This window comes from Oxyura jamaicensis, chromosome 18 (genome assembly GCF_011077185.1).
Source record: "Oxyura jamaicensis isolate SHBP4307 breed ruddy duck chromosome 18, BPBGC_Ojam_1.0, whole genome shotgun sequence".
NCBI lineage: Eukaryota > Metazoa > Chordata > Aves > Anseriformes > Anatidae > Oxyura > Oxyura jamaicensis.
Genome location: NC_048910.1, coordinates 9,781,567 through 9,798,578, shown reverse-complemented (window position 1 = coordinate 9,798,578; position 17,012 = coordinate 9,781,567). Strand labels below are relative to the sequence as shown.

Below are 17,012 nucleotides of genomic sequence, written 5' to 3'. Positions count from 1 at the left end.
ATAGCCTGCTGATTGTATATCTTCAGAAACCAAATACTTGTAATACAATCAACATCGACAAACACCTTTTTTGAAGTCCCTAACAGAGACAAGAGCTTCTACTATAGAGTTTTTGCTTTTACATGGTACAGCAGGTTTAGGCTTTTCAATTTTAGAACAATTTCAACTTGTTCTCATGAACAAGTATGCTTTTGAAAATCTTTTTATAGTTCCCAAAGGAGGGAAAGGAAATTAGTTAGCTCACTACCTCTTTGAAAAATGTAGCCACTACCATAAATATTTGACACCAAAGTATGAAAATTCATGTAAATTTATGTCCACAATCTAGAAATATTGTAAGTAACACCTATATAAAATATGGATTTGCATGGCAGGATGATTTTATTAGCACTGTTTTGGCATGACTGAGTTTCTTAGGGCCAGAGAATCCTCCAGTAAATTACTTATGTCATGCCAAAGAACTGAACTAAAGCTTACTCATACAGCGCACCCATAGCACATCTTTTTTGCAGCAATTTTTACTTATAAACATTTAAGAGTATTTTCAAATGTTTTATTAGAGATTTTATTTCCCATTTCTCCACTGGTAAATCAGGTGTCTTCATTATAATTACTGTGCCCCAAACCCACTCTAAACTCTGACCAGCACTCTGTACAACACGTGATCTATCTCCAAATAACAACTCTAGTAAAATCTAGCATTTTCTGTCTCCTAAGCCTATAAATAAATGTGCATGTTTCATGAGGATATGAGGATTACCCATCCCTGCAAATACACTGCTTCTAAAGTAATCTGATATAGCAGACTTGAGGATCGAGTATTAATCATACTGGGCTCTGGCTTAGCATAACTTTGGGTGGAAAAGAGGAATCTTCATTGCAAAGCAAGGGAGCATACTAGAACTATACTGTAGCAGATAAATGGATTTTACAACTTCAAATTTTTTGAGATTTCTCTATAATTTTGAACACAAAGTACTCCCAAGATAAAAGAACTGTAATGAACAGAGGGCAAATGGGGTGCTGAAAAATACGTCAGGGCAGACCTCTACATTACCATTGGGGCAACAAACACATTTGGGGCAATGTACGTACAAGCAAATGCATTTTACTTCATTTAATTGCAAACTGCAATAATTTAATTGACATTCATGAGTTTCCTGTTATACTTTACCTTATAATCAACCACTAATAACTGTATTTCAACTGCAGACTAAAAATTGCATAAAATTCTTCAAAAGATGCAAGCTGGTCTTTAGCAAAATTACAGTTTTACTTATCCTTTCCACAAGAAAATGCCTGAGTAGTCTCACTACATGTATATAAAATGGCATATCTGGCCAGTAAATTTTGATTTATAAAGATCTTCCAGAGGTAATATTTTTAATGTATGGGCAGCACAAACATCACATTGATGCTCTTATCTTCCCAGTCATCCTGCCATGACTAAATTTGTTTTTAAATCACCAGCATACCGGCGCTGAAGTTGCATCCCTGTGATTAAATCGTACCTAGCAGTAGGACAAATGTCAGGAGGTCCCACTCCCCTCCCCAGTCTACCTGTCCCAAGAAAGCCAATTCGGTGCACAAAATATTTATTTCAAAATAATATACCTTTAGACATTGCAAATGCATGTTTGCAGCAGATTCTAGTACAGAATTTACTGTACATTGTCTTTGTTTAGGGATTCCAAGTTTATCCAAGGACCTTCTTTGAACACTAAGAACCGACTTTGCAGGCTGACTTGCTATTTACTGCAGGCATCAATTTATGATCCTGGACTCGTGTCTCCTCTCCCTCCGCCCCCCAGAGCTGGCTCTGTTGACTATACAGGGAGCTCAGGCTTTTAAGTATGAATCACACACAAGTTAAACGCCTGAAGGAGACAGTGTAAATACCCATACGTCTGATTAACAACTCTGTAAACAGCAGTGGTACAGCTAGAAGATTTTCACCCTCTTTTTACTTGGAGGTTAAATTCATATCCTTTTCCCATTTGTGAGTCTTAGCTATATCATGAAGTGAAAAGTTGATGTTGATGATTGAAGAAACTATTCCTCAGCTATTCTGAGCAAATGGCATTCATCTGTGTGTTAAGATGGTTCAAAGGAAACATTCATGCATCCTGGATTAATTTATTAAATGAAATTTATGCAGCTTGTTGCTGATGACATGAAAAATTTAGAGCCTCTGCTAACGTGCTCATTTGGCCTCCATGCAAGAACAGACCGTATTTCAATTATCTTCAACTATAGACAAAAAGGAGAGGAACAAAGCTTTCTACAAAGATGGTGTCCTTATAACTAAGCCAGTGTACTAAAAATATTCAGACATTCACGATCCATAACCGAACTGTTTAAAGTACAGCTAAGAAATGGCTGCAACATTAGTCTGTTTGAGTAATAACACATTTCAAAAGCATGTCCTTGCAAATACTTTCTTCACTCCAGTGGATAGCAGATCAGTCAAAAGGAAGCTAGAAGAAACAAAAAGGAAGAATAATGCCAGAAGAAAAGCTAGGACATAACTGCAGTGGCAGGAGCTCCTAGCTAAAGTCAGAGGACAAAAGTACAAGGACAAAGAAAGCTGAACTTTCAGCTTGTTATCTCTGGTAACATGACATGCTTCAGACTCTGAAGCACGCCTCTGAAGACATGAGCGTGAAACCGGAGTCAGAGTTTTAGGTGTACACACATGACACCATTTGGTCATTATGCCTTGTGGTAGGACTGATGATGTTGGTAGCAGTTCTGAAGACAAGACCACTGGCTGGGAGATCAATACAGCTAAACGTAACATGCCTAATAAACAAGCTAGAACTGTAAATTTAACACCCAGCATAGATGAAGCATCATTCTCCCTGCCTCAGAAAGGCAGAGTGGCCACACCAACCCAACTGACCCCTTCTGCAGGGCTCATCTCTCCAGTGCTCCTGATCCACAGATCTAAGCCTCAGTTCTCAGCCTGAATAGCTCCAGATTCCATTGCACAGCCTTTTTACAACTGCTCTCAGATTCACAGCCAGTACTTATTTTCCTGAGGGACTTGCTTTCCAAATCTTATCCCCATTCACAGCAATTTCTTGTTTTCCCCCATACTTAATCCCCACTTTTTATTCTATTCCCCATCTAAGCTGTGTTTTCGTCTTCTCTCACAAGGTCACAGCCTCTTTCATACACAAACTGTTCTGGCTCCGTTTCCCAGGGAGGCTATGGAAATTCTCAGCAAGACTCTTCAGAGCATTTAGCTGCTGAACTCCAGAAAATCTGAATGAATCGATGTTTATTACCTAAATACACTTGAGTAGATCTTTAGGAAGAAAAAGAAAAAGCAACGCACTGAGGTAAAAAATTCCCCATCTCCAACATTTCAAGAAAATCTTGCTACAATTTTAGCAAAAGCAAAATCAATGTCATCTCAGCCCTGATCACCAAAACACTGGTAAAAATCTTCCGCCACAAAATTAAACAGCTAAAAAATTAGTACGGGACATGCAAAACCATTAATGTAAGTTAAACTTAAGAATATTTTTATTGTAGGAAACTGAGCATGAGATTCTGCTTGTAACCTTCATATGAAATAGCGCTGCTAGCACTGTGGAAGATGTTTGATTTTAAATATATGCACTTACGTACAAAATAAGGCTTGCGATTATAAAATTTGTATTTTACCTCCAAGATAAATTTAAATTTTAAAATAAAGAATGAAGTTAAATTTTAAATTAACCTCACTAAACAGTTACCAAAAAAAGTCATACAAAAAGATAGATAATGTTCTTCCTCCTCTCCTCCTATTTTCCTCTGCTCCAAAACACTGCTTAAATGAGAACAAGTTCCCTGCACTACCTCGCACATCTGTCCTTGCTGCTGGCAGGTAAGATTACAGTCATGCTTTTTTCACTTTTAACCAGCTGATTCTGCACTTCTTTACTTCCCTTTCTTTAATATAAAAGGCACATTTTGGAAGGCACCACACCTTTGTCTTGCTCCAGACTTAAAAGCTTAGACTAGTTCTCTCATCTTTACCATGATTTCAAAGTGATTTTGTTAAATACCCACTAAAACATTTCTGAAGGTGTCCTGTTACTGTCATACTTGGCTAACAAGAAGACAACCCTAATTATTCCTTCACAGGTTTTACAGAAGTCAGCACTCAACAATAAATGTCGCAAGAAAGGATTTCCTGAGATACAGGGAGATTCTTCAGCTATCACGTAATACTTTTCCTAGCTTTCCATTTTGCCATGGAAGCATGAATAATTATTATTTAAAATGGAATAAACACAGTTAAAGAAAAGACAAACCAAAACAAAAAGCTTATTTATAAATTCAGGTTGGCATTCACTCTCAAAGTACATCCATAACTCGGCAAGGAACACCACCCTGCTATGACAACAATTCATCAGCATTTTCATAGCGCATTCTCCCTGCTAGGAAAAAGAAATCTCAGACTTTAGCTCTCTCACTAGCCTTGCATCTCAACTTTTTCACAACCCCTCAATCATAACCCTCCAACAAATATTTATACCAAAAAATGAGCGTAACAGTCATCATAGGGGTACATATATATATATATATTTTTCAAGGACAAGCTAATGCCATTTAAACATTAAGATGAAAAGGTTCCATTGATGACAATTTATGAAAGCGTGCCTGAAACGAAGATGAGTACATGCTTTACCCTGCTGGGAAGTGTCCTTGTCTGAAACCTTGTTCCACTGCAAACGCTCTGCTGTGCTATCATGGCTTGTTCTGAGAGCTGCAGCACATTGGATGCAGGAAAGCAGCATATTCATTCATTTTTCTGGCAAATTGCCTCCCTAAAATCTGCTACTGCCAAGTTTGGGCACAGACTTTTTTAAAAAAATATTTGGACTAATTGCAAGTGATTGCAGCAGAAACTCTTCCCAGGTATTTTGAGCTAAATTGAGAAGGTAATTAGAAAGTGGGGGGAAAAAAAAAAAAAAGAAAAGGGGGGGGGGGGGGCTTTCAAAAAAAACAAACAACCTTTTTTCCTGTGCTGACAGTGCCATAAAGCCCGGCTACAGATACTGCAACCATTTCAAAGGCAGGAAAGGCTGAGGCCTTCACTGTGGTGTCCACTGGCTTTGAAGTGCCGAAAGCAGCTGCTCCCAGCAGATAGGAACTGTGGTGCTGTTGGAGTTATTTTTTTTCCTTCAAAATATACTTTCAAATCTAACAGCTGCAAGTAGAACAAAGTTGAGCTAAAGTATATTTTAAGAAAAAAAAAAAGAAGCCACCAGTTTCTCCTTAAGAGTGTTCTCAGTGGATACTTCAAAAGAAAGTGGCACTGAATCAGATGAAGCTGGAACCAAGACCGACATGTGACAGCTGAAATCAAACACTGCAAGATCCCAAATTTTCTTCTTCACTTTTTTTTTTTAACAGATTCCAAAGAATTTGAAAAGTTAACAAAATATTAATGTTTTTTTTTCTTATTTTTTTTTCTTATTTTTTCAAGGAAAATTAGAAATGTGAAAGCTTTGTATGTTTATGTATGTATCAACATTCTCACCTGCATCTCTTTGAAATCAATATTCAAGATTACAGTGAAGCACTGATAACCATTCATATAAGACAGATGGATAAAACCACAGCTCTCAAGTTCTCATACTTTCAAAATGTTTTTCAGTTTGGAGAATAGGTTTGTTTGTTTGTTTTTTTTTTTTTTTTTTTTTTTTGTTATCAACATGATTAAATTTATGGACAACTGAGTTGTCCAGTAGGCTGCCAGTGCTTCCTCTGCTACTCACCACGCCAACCTGCCCAAAATACATCTGAAAGTCTATTTTCCTTCTGTATATAAATCCAATTTTATGATTATTCAGACACTTGAGGCAGAACATCTCAAAGCAATTGCTGCTTTCTCAGGTAGTCAAAGTATCCCATTTGTAGCTGGGTGCCTATTTCCTGACTGGATGTCTGCTGGAGTCCTGCTGAAGCACAGTAAATTCTAATTTACTGCTCAATTTAAATAGTCTAAATCAGTCTATTCCTCTACAATTAACATCTGAAGAAGTATGCAGTAAAACAAGGCAAGGAAAAGTCTGCTTTAAAGGTTTTGTAGAAATCCTGAAGCATAAATAGAGAGCAATAGAAGTTGGAACTACTGAAGGGAAATTTTTAGGAGTGGAAGAACTGAGCTCATACTGTTCTGTGGCTGCACTGAAGGAGCCTTATACTGCAGAAATGACAATACAAAAGAAGGCAGTTTCCAATGATAATGCATTACAATCTGCAGGAAGGGTCACACATTTCTCAGGCTTGCAATCCTTCAATGAACATTCTAAATGAAGTATGATCAGAAAAATAAGAAAAAATAGGGCATAGGCAGGATTCCTTTGAGAATTCTTCTGGGGCTCTCGTTATTTAGCTGTTTAGTGTTGAAACCCTTTCCCTGTGTTTCAATGATATTTCATAAAGTCTCACTGTTCTTTCTTAGACTAAAAAGTAGCTATCCTAAATTAAATCAAACTGAAGTAGCAAAAAACTCCTTTCAGTGGAAAATGCTTTCACTGATGTTTATCACAGTATCACTATTGTTACAGAACAACAATATAAAATGATTCAAACAACTTTTAACTACCACATTTATTTCTTGCCTTTTTTTTTTAAAAAAAAAAAAAAACACAATCCTTTTAATCCAGTGTCCGGAAGCTGTGAATGTGAGGCATGAAGATACAAGAGAACAAATAAACCAAACCATGACACTACTAGGCTTTGTCATTTTCCTTTAGTGTACAAAACCAGTAAGAAGTGCTTGGCGGAAGACTGTACGTATGGTATCTCTTATAACGCACACTGAAACAAACAAACAAAAAGAACATTTGTAGGTAGGAACAGGAATGTTGTAACGTGCTATGAACTGCAGACTAGTGTTTATTACTATAGGTCATGTTCCTAAACACGGGAACAAAATCTTTGAATAAATCCTTACGTGTGACTCTACAAGATAACCACAAATTATAAGAACTGTAGAGAACAAGGTGATCCTACTAAATTACAGGATAGGTAGAGTTCTTACTGTTCTTTTGGCAAGTGGGCTCATCTGCAACACAAGACCCATGGACATACACACACACCTCCCAACATCTCTGCGAGCTGAGCTATTCCTGAATCGTTAAGTAGAAGAACTGTAAGTATTATCATCCGGCAAAACAAAGCACTTGTGCAGATGTATCTGCTACACTGGACAACGTCTCACCCTTCATCAGGTGACAACAATTAGTAATGTTGACAATTCTGAGTGAGGATAAGGAAATACTTGGATCTGAACCAACCGACTCTCTTCAATTAAACTTGAGAGCCATGCAGAAAATATTGTTCCTCACAAACAATGGCAAAGTTCTCTCTTAGCACCTTCCAAAGTGATCCCATTTCTTCATGACTTGAAAAAGTCCCTGCTGGACGGACCACAGCAGGACTTGCACCATAAGCTGACAGCAGTATTTCATTCTGCTACCAGCATGGAAGGTAAACTTGGTGAGGAAATGAAGCCACCTCTCCCTGGTGGAAATGTAAACTTACATCCACACAAAAACATTGATAAGAGATAAAACTTCAAGCTTATGGACTAACTGTATCATTGCTGTCCCACTGTATGGTTGGCCTTAAAGTAATCATAACATATTTTCAATCCCTTAACAGGTGTTACCAAACAGACACCACTTTGACTAGCTACCACTTGGAACACTTGTTTTAGCTCTCCGGCTTGCAACATGCAATAATTTGTGTGCTTCTGTTTTTTTTTTTTTTTTTTTTTTCCCCTTTACACTTCACAACAGTACTGAACCCAAGTTCTTGTTTCCACCCAAATATTTCCTGAACATTTCACAACCCTGAAATTATATTACAGTAAAGAAAATCCCTACCAGTAGGCCAAAACAAGCATTCATATCAACACTCCCCATGTTAAAAAATGATTAAAAAGAATAAAACACTGTTCCTTGGCAAGAAGAAAAAGAGATAACGTTAAATAATTTCATCTGGTCATTATGAAAATAGGTGTTGCCACCTGTAAGCCTAGGAAACTATTTGCAAGAGGCAGATGTACAAAGGATCGCAAAGGGGAAACAAAAATATTTTCTGTTTGGACTCTCTCCCCTCCATCCCCCAGCCCATCAATTCTGCATGCCTATAGAATGTCAATAGGAAGAACAGCGACACACAGCAAGATCAGGATTTAGGCACAGGAGATGACTTACATCTGTCCCTCCTCCCCTGCACCTGGAGGAGCATGCTTACTGACCTGTTGCTCATATCCTTGCTTGAGCTCTTCCACTTGCCAGGAGAATTCTTTGGATTGCTTTTCCCGGAGCGATTTTGATCTGCTTAGATCTGCTTCAACCTTTTCCATCTACATGGTAAAAGAAAGAGAATATTTAATTTTTTTTTAAAAGGCATAGCTTGAAACATTCTGACGTTTTTCATGTTGTTTGCAAACCATCAAAGACCTGAACAGAACTCGCTGAGAATAATAATCGTATTATTTGTATGCTGTGAAAATGAATATTCAGTGAATACAGCACTATTAGTAACTTACACTTATCACCTATATGTCGCTCCCTGATTACAAACTATTGGCTTAATTTTTCACTTGACAGTGGTAAACATCCCATTCAAATTAACTGAATATTTTTATAGATATATTTAAGACTCAAAAATATTTATTTTAAAAACATATTGCCTGTGGAAATTCAAGGGAAGTAATGTGTGAATCGGTGCATAAATTACACATTTAAAGTTTACATTAAATCACTTTAAATTTAAGTAAAAATAACTTAAAAGAGAATTATTTGGCTGCAAGTAAAGTTCCCTGAAGATAGTCATCACCTATGAATAATGAGCCTCACAGATTCCAGCACACAGCATCAAGGAAGCAATTTCATAACCCAATTAACAAAGACTTTTGTATCAAAAGCACAACTGTTAGCTGTACATCAGGCATGTTTCCAGGGGGATATGTATACAGTGCTGTGCTACAGCGAATGCTCATCAACTATTTTAGATCTAGGTCCCAACACAGGCAGCAAATGAACTGTCTCCCTTAGAAAGAAAGAAAGGAAAAGGGGTGTAAGCCGTCAGGAGGACCAGTGCTGCCGCTCGTCCATCTGCTGTACCAAAAGAAGAAACGCATGAATTCCTGAACCACAAGCCAAAATCCTGTTTGGCCTAAGGGAGTGCTCTGTCTTCAATAGATGTCTTTGCCAATCGGTCTGGACATCACTTCTAAGCCAGATACAGAGCAGAAAAGGCAGTGCTCGGAGTGGGAGAAGCATTTTATTGGAAAATACTGCAACAGGAGAGGAAGATGTAGGACTAGGAATTGTCCAAATAAAATAAAATAAAATAAAAACAGAATAAAATAGATCAAATCATCTTTTCAGTAGCCCTTGAACCTCAATGGTATCGTCTGCTATTAAGATAAGGGGCTTCTGCATAAATATATTGTGAATATAATATTATATTATTTTATTATATCATGAATAATAAATATTTTATGAATAATTTCTTCCACCTCCAAACTTACTTAAGTTGCATCTCCATAGCCATGTTTTACTCAGCTCAATAAACATAAAAATAAAAGGCCATGATATTTTACACTAAAGGACTACTTTTTAAGATTGAAAACATTTTTAAAAAATAAAATAGTATAGCTGCATGCAGAGATGCTTTAACTCTACAGGGTTTTTGAGCTTTAATCATTAGGGAAAAAAAATCATGTTTCCTACAAGTGCAAGGAAAGCTCCTGATCATTATTTGCCAAGCCCAAGAAACACTAGAGCCGAAGTACCATGGCATAGTCCTTACTGTGTCTTTCTCCTAGCTAGCATGAGCAAAAATGTGTATCTTGCAGTTAAAAATGTACCACTCACCCATCAAGGGGCATCAGGTGATTCTTAATAATCATGAGCTTGACAAAATAGGGAGCAGATGGCAAAAAAAAAATCACAAAGCCAAATGAATGAATCAAATATTGATTACAAGAACTGAAAATGCCAGACCTCATTCTAGTTCTCTCTGTAAGCAACTTTACCACACACACTTACACAAAAATGGCTCTGGAAGCCCAGTATTTCTGATGTGGTTAAGAGTACAGTGTTGCTATAGCTACTACAGATTTTGATTTGCAATACATTCCACCTAGCTACAAAAGAATTCTTCACTATGTTGTAATCTAACACGCGATTTATCTAAAGAGTATGTGTGCATGCAGAAGAACGAGAAAGGACAAAGCTACAAAGACAGTTTCAGTACTGCTTCTCTGATGTATTTCCATGAACCTTGGTTCCTGTAAAACAGTATTGCTCAATTGAATGGTAATTTACAGTAATTTTTAAGTGACAGTTGACTTTGTAAGTTTCAAAATTTTACCCTTCCTCCCCCCTCCAGGTTAATGAAACCATTATCAATCTTTCCAGAATTAGACTAAATATTTTATTTCTGCTCCAAAAATGATAAAGTCAAGTCATTTTGAAGTTGGAGGAGAGCCTCATGGCACAGTAAATGACAGAAACTGACCTTAAAATTGTAGGATTTGTTCTGTTGCCCTCAGAGATCTAGTTTGCAAAAACACACAGTGCTTTTATGTGTTTGCTCTTGGTTTTTTATTTCCAAATTATTATTTGCTGTCTGCACAGGTCTTAAAAAAAATAATCAGCAATAAAACGCCTTGCTTCCTTTTTCACTTTCGTCAAGGATTTTGGAAAAATCAAAACTTCGCAAGAACAACAAAAGGAAAATTCACTAAATTATAACTACATGACAACATATTTTATCCTTCTAAGAAAATTTCAAGCACAGTAGGTTTTCTTCTGTCAAACTTCTAAATTCATAGTAATTGTGAAACCCATATGAGAAGTTAGTAATTTGTAAGGGGAAAAAAATCTGTTTTAATCACCTCATGCTTGTTTTTCACATATCTGTCACTGTTTTAAATTTAATCTATTTTTGATTTTTGTACCTGTAAAGTGATTCTCCCCTGTAAGAAAGCTGTTTTCATTCCAAAGAATATTAAAGAATATTAAATTTCTGAGAGCTCCAATGATGCTTAGTAGTAGGTGATATCCATACCTTCATACATCAAACTATTCATATCTTAATATATCGATTGATCTTCATATATGTATATATATTCTTTTTTCTTTTATTTTTCCTCCAACTCTCCAGGTTTTGGAACACTCCTAAGGAATAGGAGAGAAGCTTTGTGACTGAAACTTTTCTTTTTTCTTTTCTTTTTGTGATAGAAGTTTTACCACTGCACTACACCATCACCATCCTTAGAAATCTTGTACAATATTGGATTACAGCATCCTGCTGTCAATAACAAGGTTTGGTTACGATGGGTGAGGTTAGAAAACTGAGCATATGGTTAGATAGAATTACAAACTCATGATACATATAGGGATTTTGATCACACGAACAAGTTAACAAAATACTGTCCTGTCTGTTTTGATCACCTGTCACTTATTCCTTATTTCACTTATCATGCTGCATTTTTAAAATACTGGAGATAATGGTTAAACTGTTGCTTGTTCCGTGAGGAATTTAAGATGCTAAAATATTTATACATAAATTCTTACTAGTAAATCTCAGGGAGAGAAAAATGGGTTTTACTGTCATCTGCCCATGGATGACAGCAGGCACAATGGCTCTGCCCCACGTAGGCTCAAACTGATTACAAGACCTCATTAACAGAGCCCAGAGTTGTTCCAAAAAGAGTAGGAAGAGACACACATTTAAGTGGGAAAATTATACACGTTGTTCTGCAGGGGTGTATAAACTAACACTTTATACTCTCACTACTGAAAATCCCTAATCAGTATCATAACTGCAGATATCTTTATAACAATGACAATTCTGGCTTTGTTAGAAAGATGAAACAACTGCTAACATCCCTTTTTGACTTGCTAGCAAAGACACTACATTGTGAAAGATTTTGATGTAGCACTATCAAGTGAAGCATGTTTCTGGCATTATAAGATCAGAATATGCTATCCTACTGAGACAGAGTTTCAGAAAGGCTGGCATTGTGACCTCCTCACCTGCTGTTTCATTTCAGCACAGACTTTTTCTGAGTTCAGCTCCACCTGCCGCTTAAACTCCTCCAGGGCAGCTTCTGCCTGCTGGGCCTGCAGCCTCTGTACCTCTGTCACCCGAGTCAGCTGCTCCTCCTTCTCCCTAGAAAGTCACAGAAAATTTTCAGAGTTCAAGTATCAAATAAAAGAACAAGTGTGCTAGTGTAAAAGAAAGGCCTTTAACCCTATCAGTTTAAAATAGTATTCAGATTTCAATTTCCTGTCCCAGCTTCTGCCAAACTTCCCTTAGCAATACTTTGAAGAAGGGAATAGAAGTCTAGAGTTATTTTCACTTTCTCCTGTTGAATTTCACAAGCCTAAACATAGCGTTCATAGCCTATGACAATACCTCTGGCTTCAAAGTCTGCATTGACGTGAATGGTTCACTACTTGGTCTACAACCTCCTTCTTTTAAATCTCACCCTAAGAAGTGTATTGTCCCACTAATATTTAAGTGAATTGCTTCTAGCATGATTGTATTCCACCACAAAACACTTATCCCAGTGCCATCTTTGCTCGGACAAGATGAGGAATTATTCATTACTTGGCATATATCAAAACGTAACACAGCGTTAGCGTGTGAGCTGTGGTACCTTCTGAATCTATCGGAAAGCCATAATGCTGCAAATATCTATTCAGCCTTCAAAGTAATGACAGATGGTAAATTTTTATGCAGAGATGGTACATATTAACAGCCTATACTATTTGGCACATTAATGTCAAAACATACATAGAAATTGGTCTGGGCATCTTAAGACATCAGTTTATCAATAGTAACACCGGTACAACATTTTATGTACATACACGCACAGATACACACACACACCCCTAAAAAAGATGTTACCATACTGACACACCACAGAAGAAAATTCTGATAACCCATAAATATTTAGGAAATATTGATGCGATTCTTCACATAGGAGACAATCAGGAAGCATTGTTAACTTTGTTTTCACAGGACAGCGGAGTCAGTTGCCCCGGCTGTGTCAAAACACACGCGAACACCATGGTGCTATCAATGGACAAAGCTGGCTCTACCAAGGGTTTATAACAGAAGACACATTCAAACAGACCTGTAGCTGACATTTTCATTTTACAGGCAGAGGAAGTACCTCATGATAAATTTCCCATTTTGACAGAGATTATTTCCATATAAAACAAAGAATCTGACACACAAGAGATGGAAAAGACCAACTAATTCATCTAGTCTGTCACCTTGCCAGCACTGAACTAGCTGTTACAGCACTGAGCAAGCCTTTTATAAAGGTCAGGAAGCTGCCAATCCCAAAGTTACAGTATTCACATCCTCTTCCGTGGTTTTCATACCAGACTTTGACAATGGGACAAAGAACATAATCCTACATCTTCACACAGTGTCCATTTGCTGTGCAGGAGAGCAGAGTAATTCTATTAGTAAAGAGATCAAAGAAATGCCACAAGCCCTGAGTAAGTATCTTACTGTTTACTTTTTTTTTCATTATGCACATTTGAAAATATATGCATATATATATATACATACACACACTTGATTTTGGTACCCTGCTTACAGATGATGATATTCAGACATAAGGAGACTGATATTTTCATTAAGGAAAGGGAAAGTAACTTTTTTGTTTACCCAGCATAAACTAGACCAAAAAACCTGCATCACATTTTGGTGTTTATTGTTCAGGTGTTTTGTGTATGTGCGTGTTTTGATAGAGGAAGGTGTTTCTAAAAACTTTATTCAAATTTGCTAAGGAGCATCCATCAGCTTTACACAAATACACTGTATTTCCACTGTCACGATAATTACATTTGCTAAACTCCAGCCCCCTTCAGGAGAAAGAACCCTGCATATTAATCTAAGTTACCATATTCTCCAATAAATTATGGGACAATAAGAATTACACAGGAAAATAACACTTTTTTTTTTTTTTTTTTTTGTATAAATTGAACTGTTATAAAGACCACTTAGGACCTAAGCTTCTACTGCACAGGATCCGAAATACCATAACCAACGTGCACACCAACGATGCCTCAAAAGCTAAACATGATACGAATTGTTTGATGAGTTGCTCATGCATTGACTCTAACTGCAGAGGCATTTGGCTTAATTATCCCCCTGAAATGCAAGTACTAGAGACAAAGTTCTGTGTTCAGCAGCTCCAAGTTAACAGCTGCTCAATACTGAAGTACAGAGCGCACATCATTCCCTTCTCCCACAATAAAATCTACCAACAATTCACAGAAATGAATAATAAGCAAACAAACGATCTTCTGAGCCCTAGACACAGCTCAACATCCTGAAAGAGAAGATGGGAGCAGGGCAGCAGCGTGGTGCAGCGGCAGAGCATTGCCTTAGAGGAAACACTGAGAGGGGAAAACTCTTCTCCCAAAGATCCTTAATTAATTTATGGGCACTGGAAAACACTTCTTCCTCCCCACAAACTGCATCTAAATACTTCCAACTCCATGCTGGAAACAAAACCAAAACCAAAGCTTATTCAAACACTGATAAGTGTCAAGAGGCACTGGAAGAACATCTTTGGTCTAGGCAGATGGAAACAACAAATCTGAACATAAAAGGACAAGATGTCAGTCTTTGTGCTGTTAGTGAGCCTCCAAATTTATGCATCTTCTTCTGGAGGAATATATATTATTTTGAAATATTACAAGGTAAACTTTTTGGAATCAGGTTTTATGCACCATCCTTTCATTTAAGGACTTAATCCCATGAATAGATGTAACATCTCATTATAACCAGGAATAAAACAACTTTTTTTTTTTTTTTTAAGGATGTGGGAGCTAGCTGTCTACTTTTTGTGCATTTAAGATTTGTACAGAAGCTTAGAAAACATGCACAACAATGGACTGTGGTTCACAAATATAAGAAAAGCTTCACTTTTCTTTCCCCAAGACACTGAGCAATGTGCCTAGCATGAAGAACTAAAATATTCACTTTGAAGATTATTTTTTTTCAGTTGGACTATTTGTGGGGCCGAATACAATACAATTACATCACTTAAATCCCCTACAGCTGAGCTGGCTTGAATATAAAAATAGGGTGAATTTACTCTTTGGCCCCAATTTAAAAAGCAGCAAATTCCTCTTGTTTCAGTGTATAAAGGAGATGTCCACGGAATTAGCAATCTTACACAGCACAAACCATCTCAATGAAAGTTTACTATGAAGTCCAGAATTGCAATTTCAGAAAGCAGCACTCTGAAGTGCACTGATAAATGGAAAATAGAAACATCTTAAATACTTCTTCATGCTTAATCAAAAATATTTTCCTTGCTTCATAAAATGTCTTCCAAGAGGTAACAACTAAAACACAGTGAGACACCACAGCATTGCGAGTCAGGTTAATGAAACACAGGGCAATCCAGCGATTTACATGGGGTTAAATAAATTCAAGATGTTCCAGCATAGTATGAACTGGCAATACTATTCACAGAGCTCTCGAGGCCAAAAGGTTCTCACCAGTCCCTACACGACAGCAAGGGCTGACCAACACCAAACAAGAGCAGAACATTCACACAGTCTTCAACAAATGAAAAATATTTTAGACCACATGTGAACATACACATGTACAGAAGGCGTACCCCCATGAGCTACACATGGACAGCCTCTGTAGATAGTTTCACATCCCATTAGCAGATCTGCACACAAGCACCCTGGGCATAACTTAGACGCTTTTCAGTGATAGGAAAAAATTATTAGATCACGTTTATTATAAAGAATACCAGGCTTTAGGTCATGAATATGCAAATTCTTTGCCAGGTCTCAAACTCTTCTGGCAGCAGTGAAAACCTGCTTGTGTCCAAACAGACCTTTGTTTCTTGAGTTTAGTGGAGCGCAAAAGGGGAGCATGCAATGTCATTGATAGGGATGCATCTTACCACTGAATAAGCTACCAAAACTCAGTGGCATGTATAGCAAACAATAGGAAAAAATAGTTATTAAAATGGTGAAATTCAATTTAGAAGATACAGTGCTTTCCAGAAAGTAGTGAGCTCTGTAAACTGCATCATGCCTGCTATGGCAGCACCTTGAGGTTAGATTCTGATGGACTCTACCAGAGGGACAGTCTTCATCTCTCGCACAAAACTATCACAAAACTATCCCTGTGTTTATACCTTCAGATAAAAACAAATGGTACTTAACTGTTTCCCATCACTTTGGATTAAAACGGTTGAGGATTAGATAGGAAATATCTAATCTGTGATCAAAATTAATGATTAAAATGAAAAAAATTGAGGGCTTTCTTTTTACACTAAGCTGGGTTCAAACTAAGTCAGTTATCATTTGTACAGTCCATTTAGGTTATAAAAACTATGTAAACACGTTCCTAAAGATGATGACAACTCTCTGGACAACATAAAACACAGCATTGTAAGTAACTAAAAGCAACCTTCATCAAAACATACACAGCCTTCCCATACAAAAGAAAAATTTGGGACATCCATCTTACTATCTTTACAAACACGAGTACCCATCCAGAATCCGGCCACGTTTCCAGACACAACATCTTCTTTAAGTGAACTTCGGATCCTGCTGCCTGACCTCGGAGAGCCTCGCGTGGAGGCGCCCTGTTACCAGCTTCCCCGTCGATGCAGCAGTTTATCGATCGATAGCCAAATGCAAGATTCATGACACTACTACACAGCTGGTGGGATAACCATTAAGAACACTCTGCACAACAGCCCCTCTATTTTTGTTTTTTAGAACAAAGACTATTTCAACTACAAAAACAACACACCAAGGCCTTACGTACCATGTACTTGGATAAAGCAAGGGTTGCTGGTTTAGTTTACTGCTACAGAAAAATGCTTCAGTAGCAATAACAACCCTCTGCAATACACCGCTTTACTTCTCACCCTCCACTATTTGTTACAGGCAGTGGTAGTTAACTAACAGCTTTCCGTGTAA

General features: G+C 37.3%; 1 protein-coding gene across 8 annotated transcripts in view; it reads right to left on the bottom strand.

Moving 5' to 3' along the window:
- Positions 1-17,012, bottom strand: part of CEP112 (centrosomal protein 112) — a 160,454-nt gene that overhangs the window by 91,838 nt on the left and 51,604 nt on the right. For all 8 annotated transcript variants that reach the window (XR_004755094.1, XM_035342199.1, XM_035342202.1 and 5 more), the window contains exons 18-19: positions 12,066-12,201; positions 8,270-8,377 (exon numbers count right to left, since the gene is read on the bottom strand). Coding sequence is in view for 7 of the 8 variants with exons in the window: in XM_035342199.1 (XP_035198090.1) it covers positions 8,270-8,377; positions 12,066-12,201 (244 nt within the window). In the remaining variant the exon portion in view is untranslated. The remainder of the gene's footprint in view (positions 1-8,269; positions 8,378-12,065; positions 12,202-17,012) is intronic.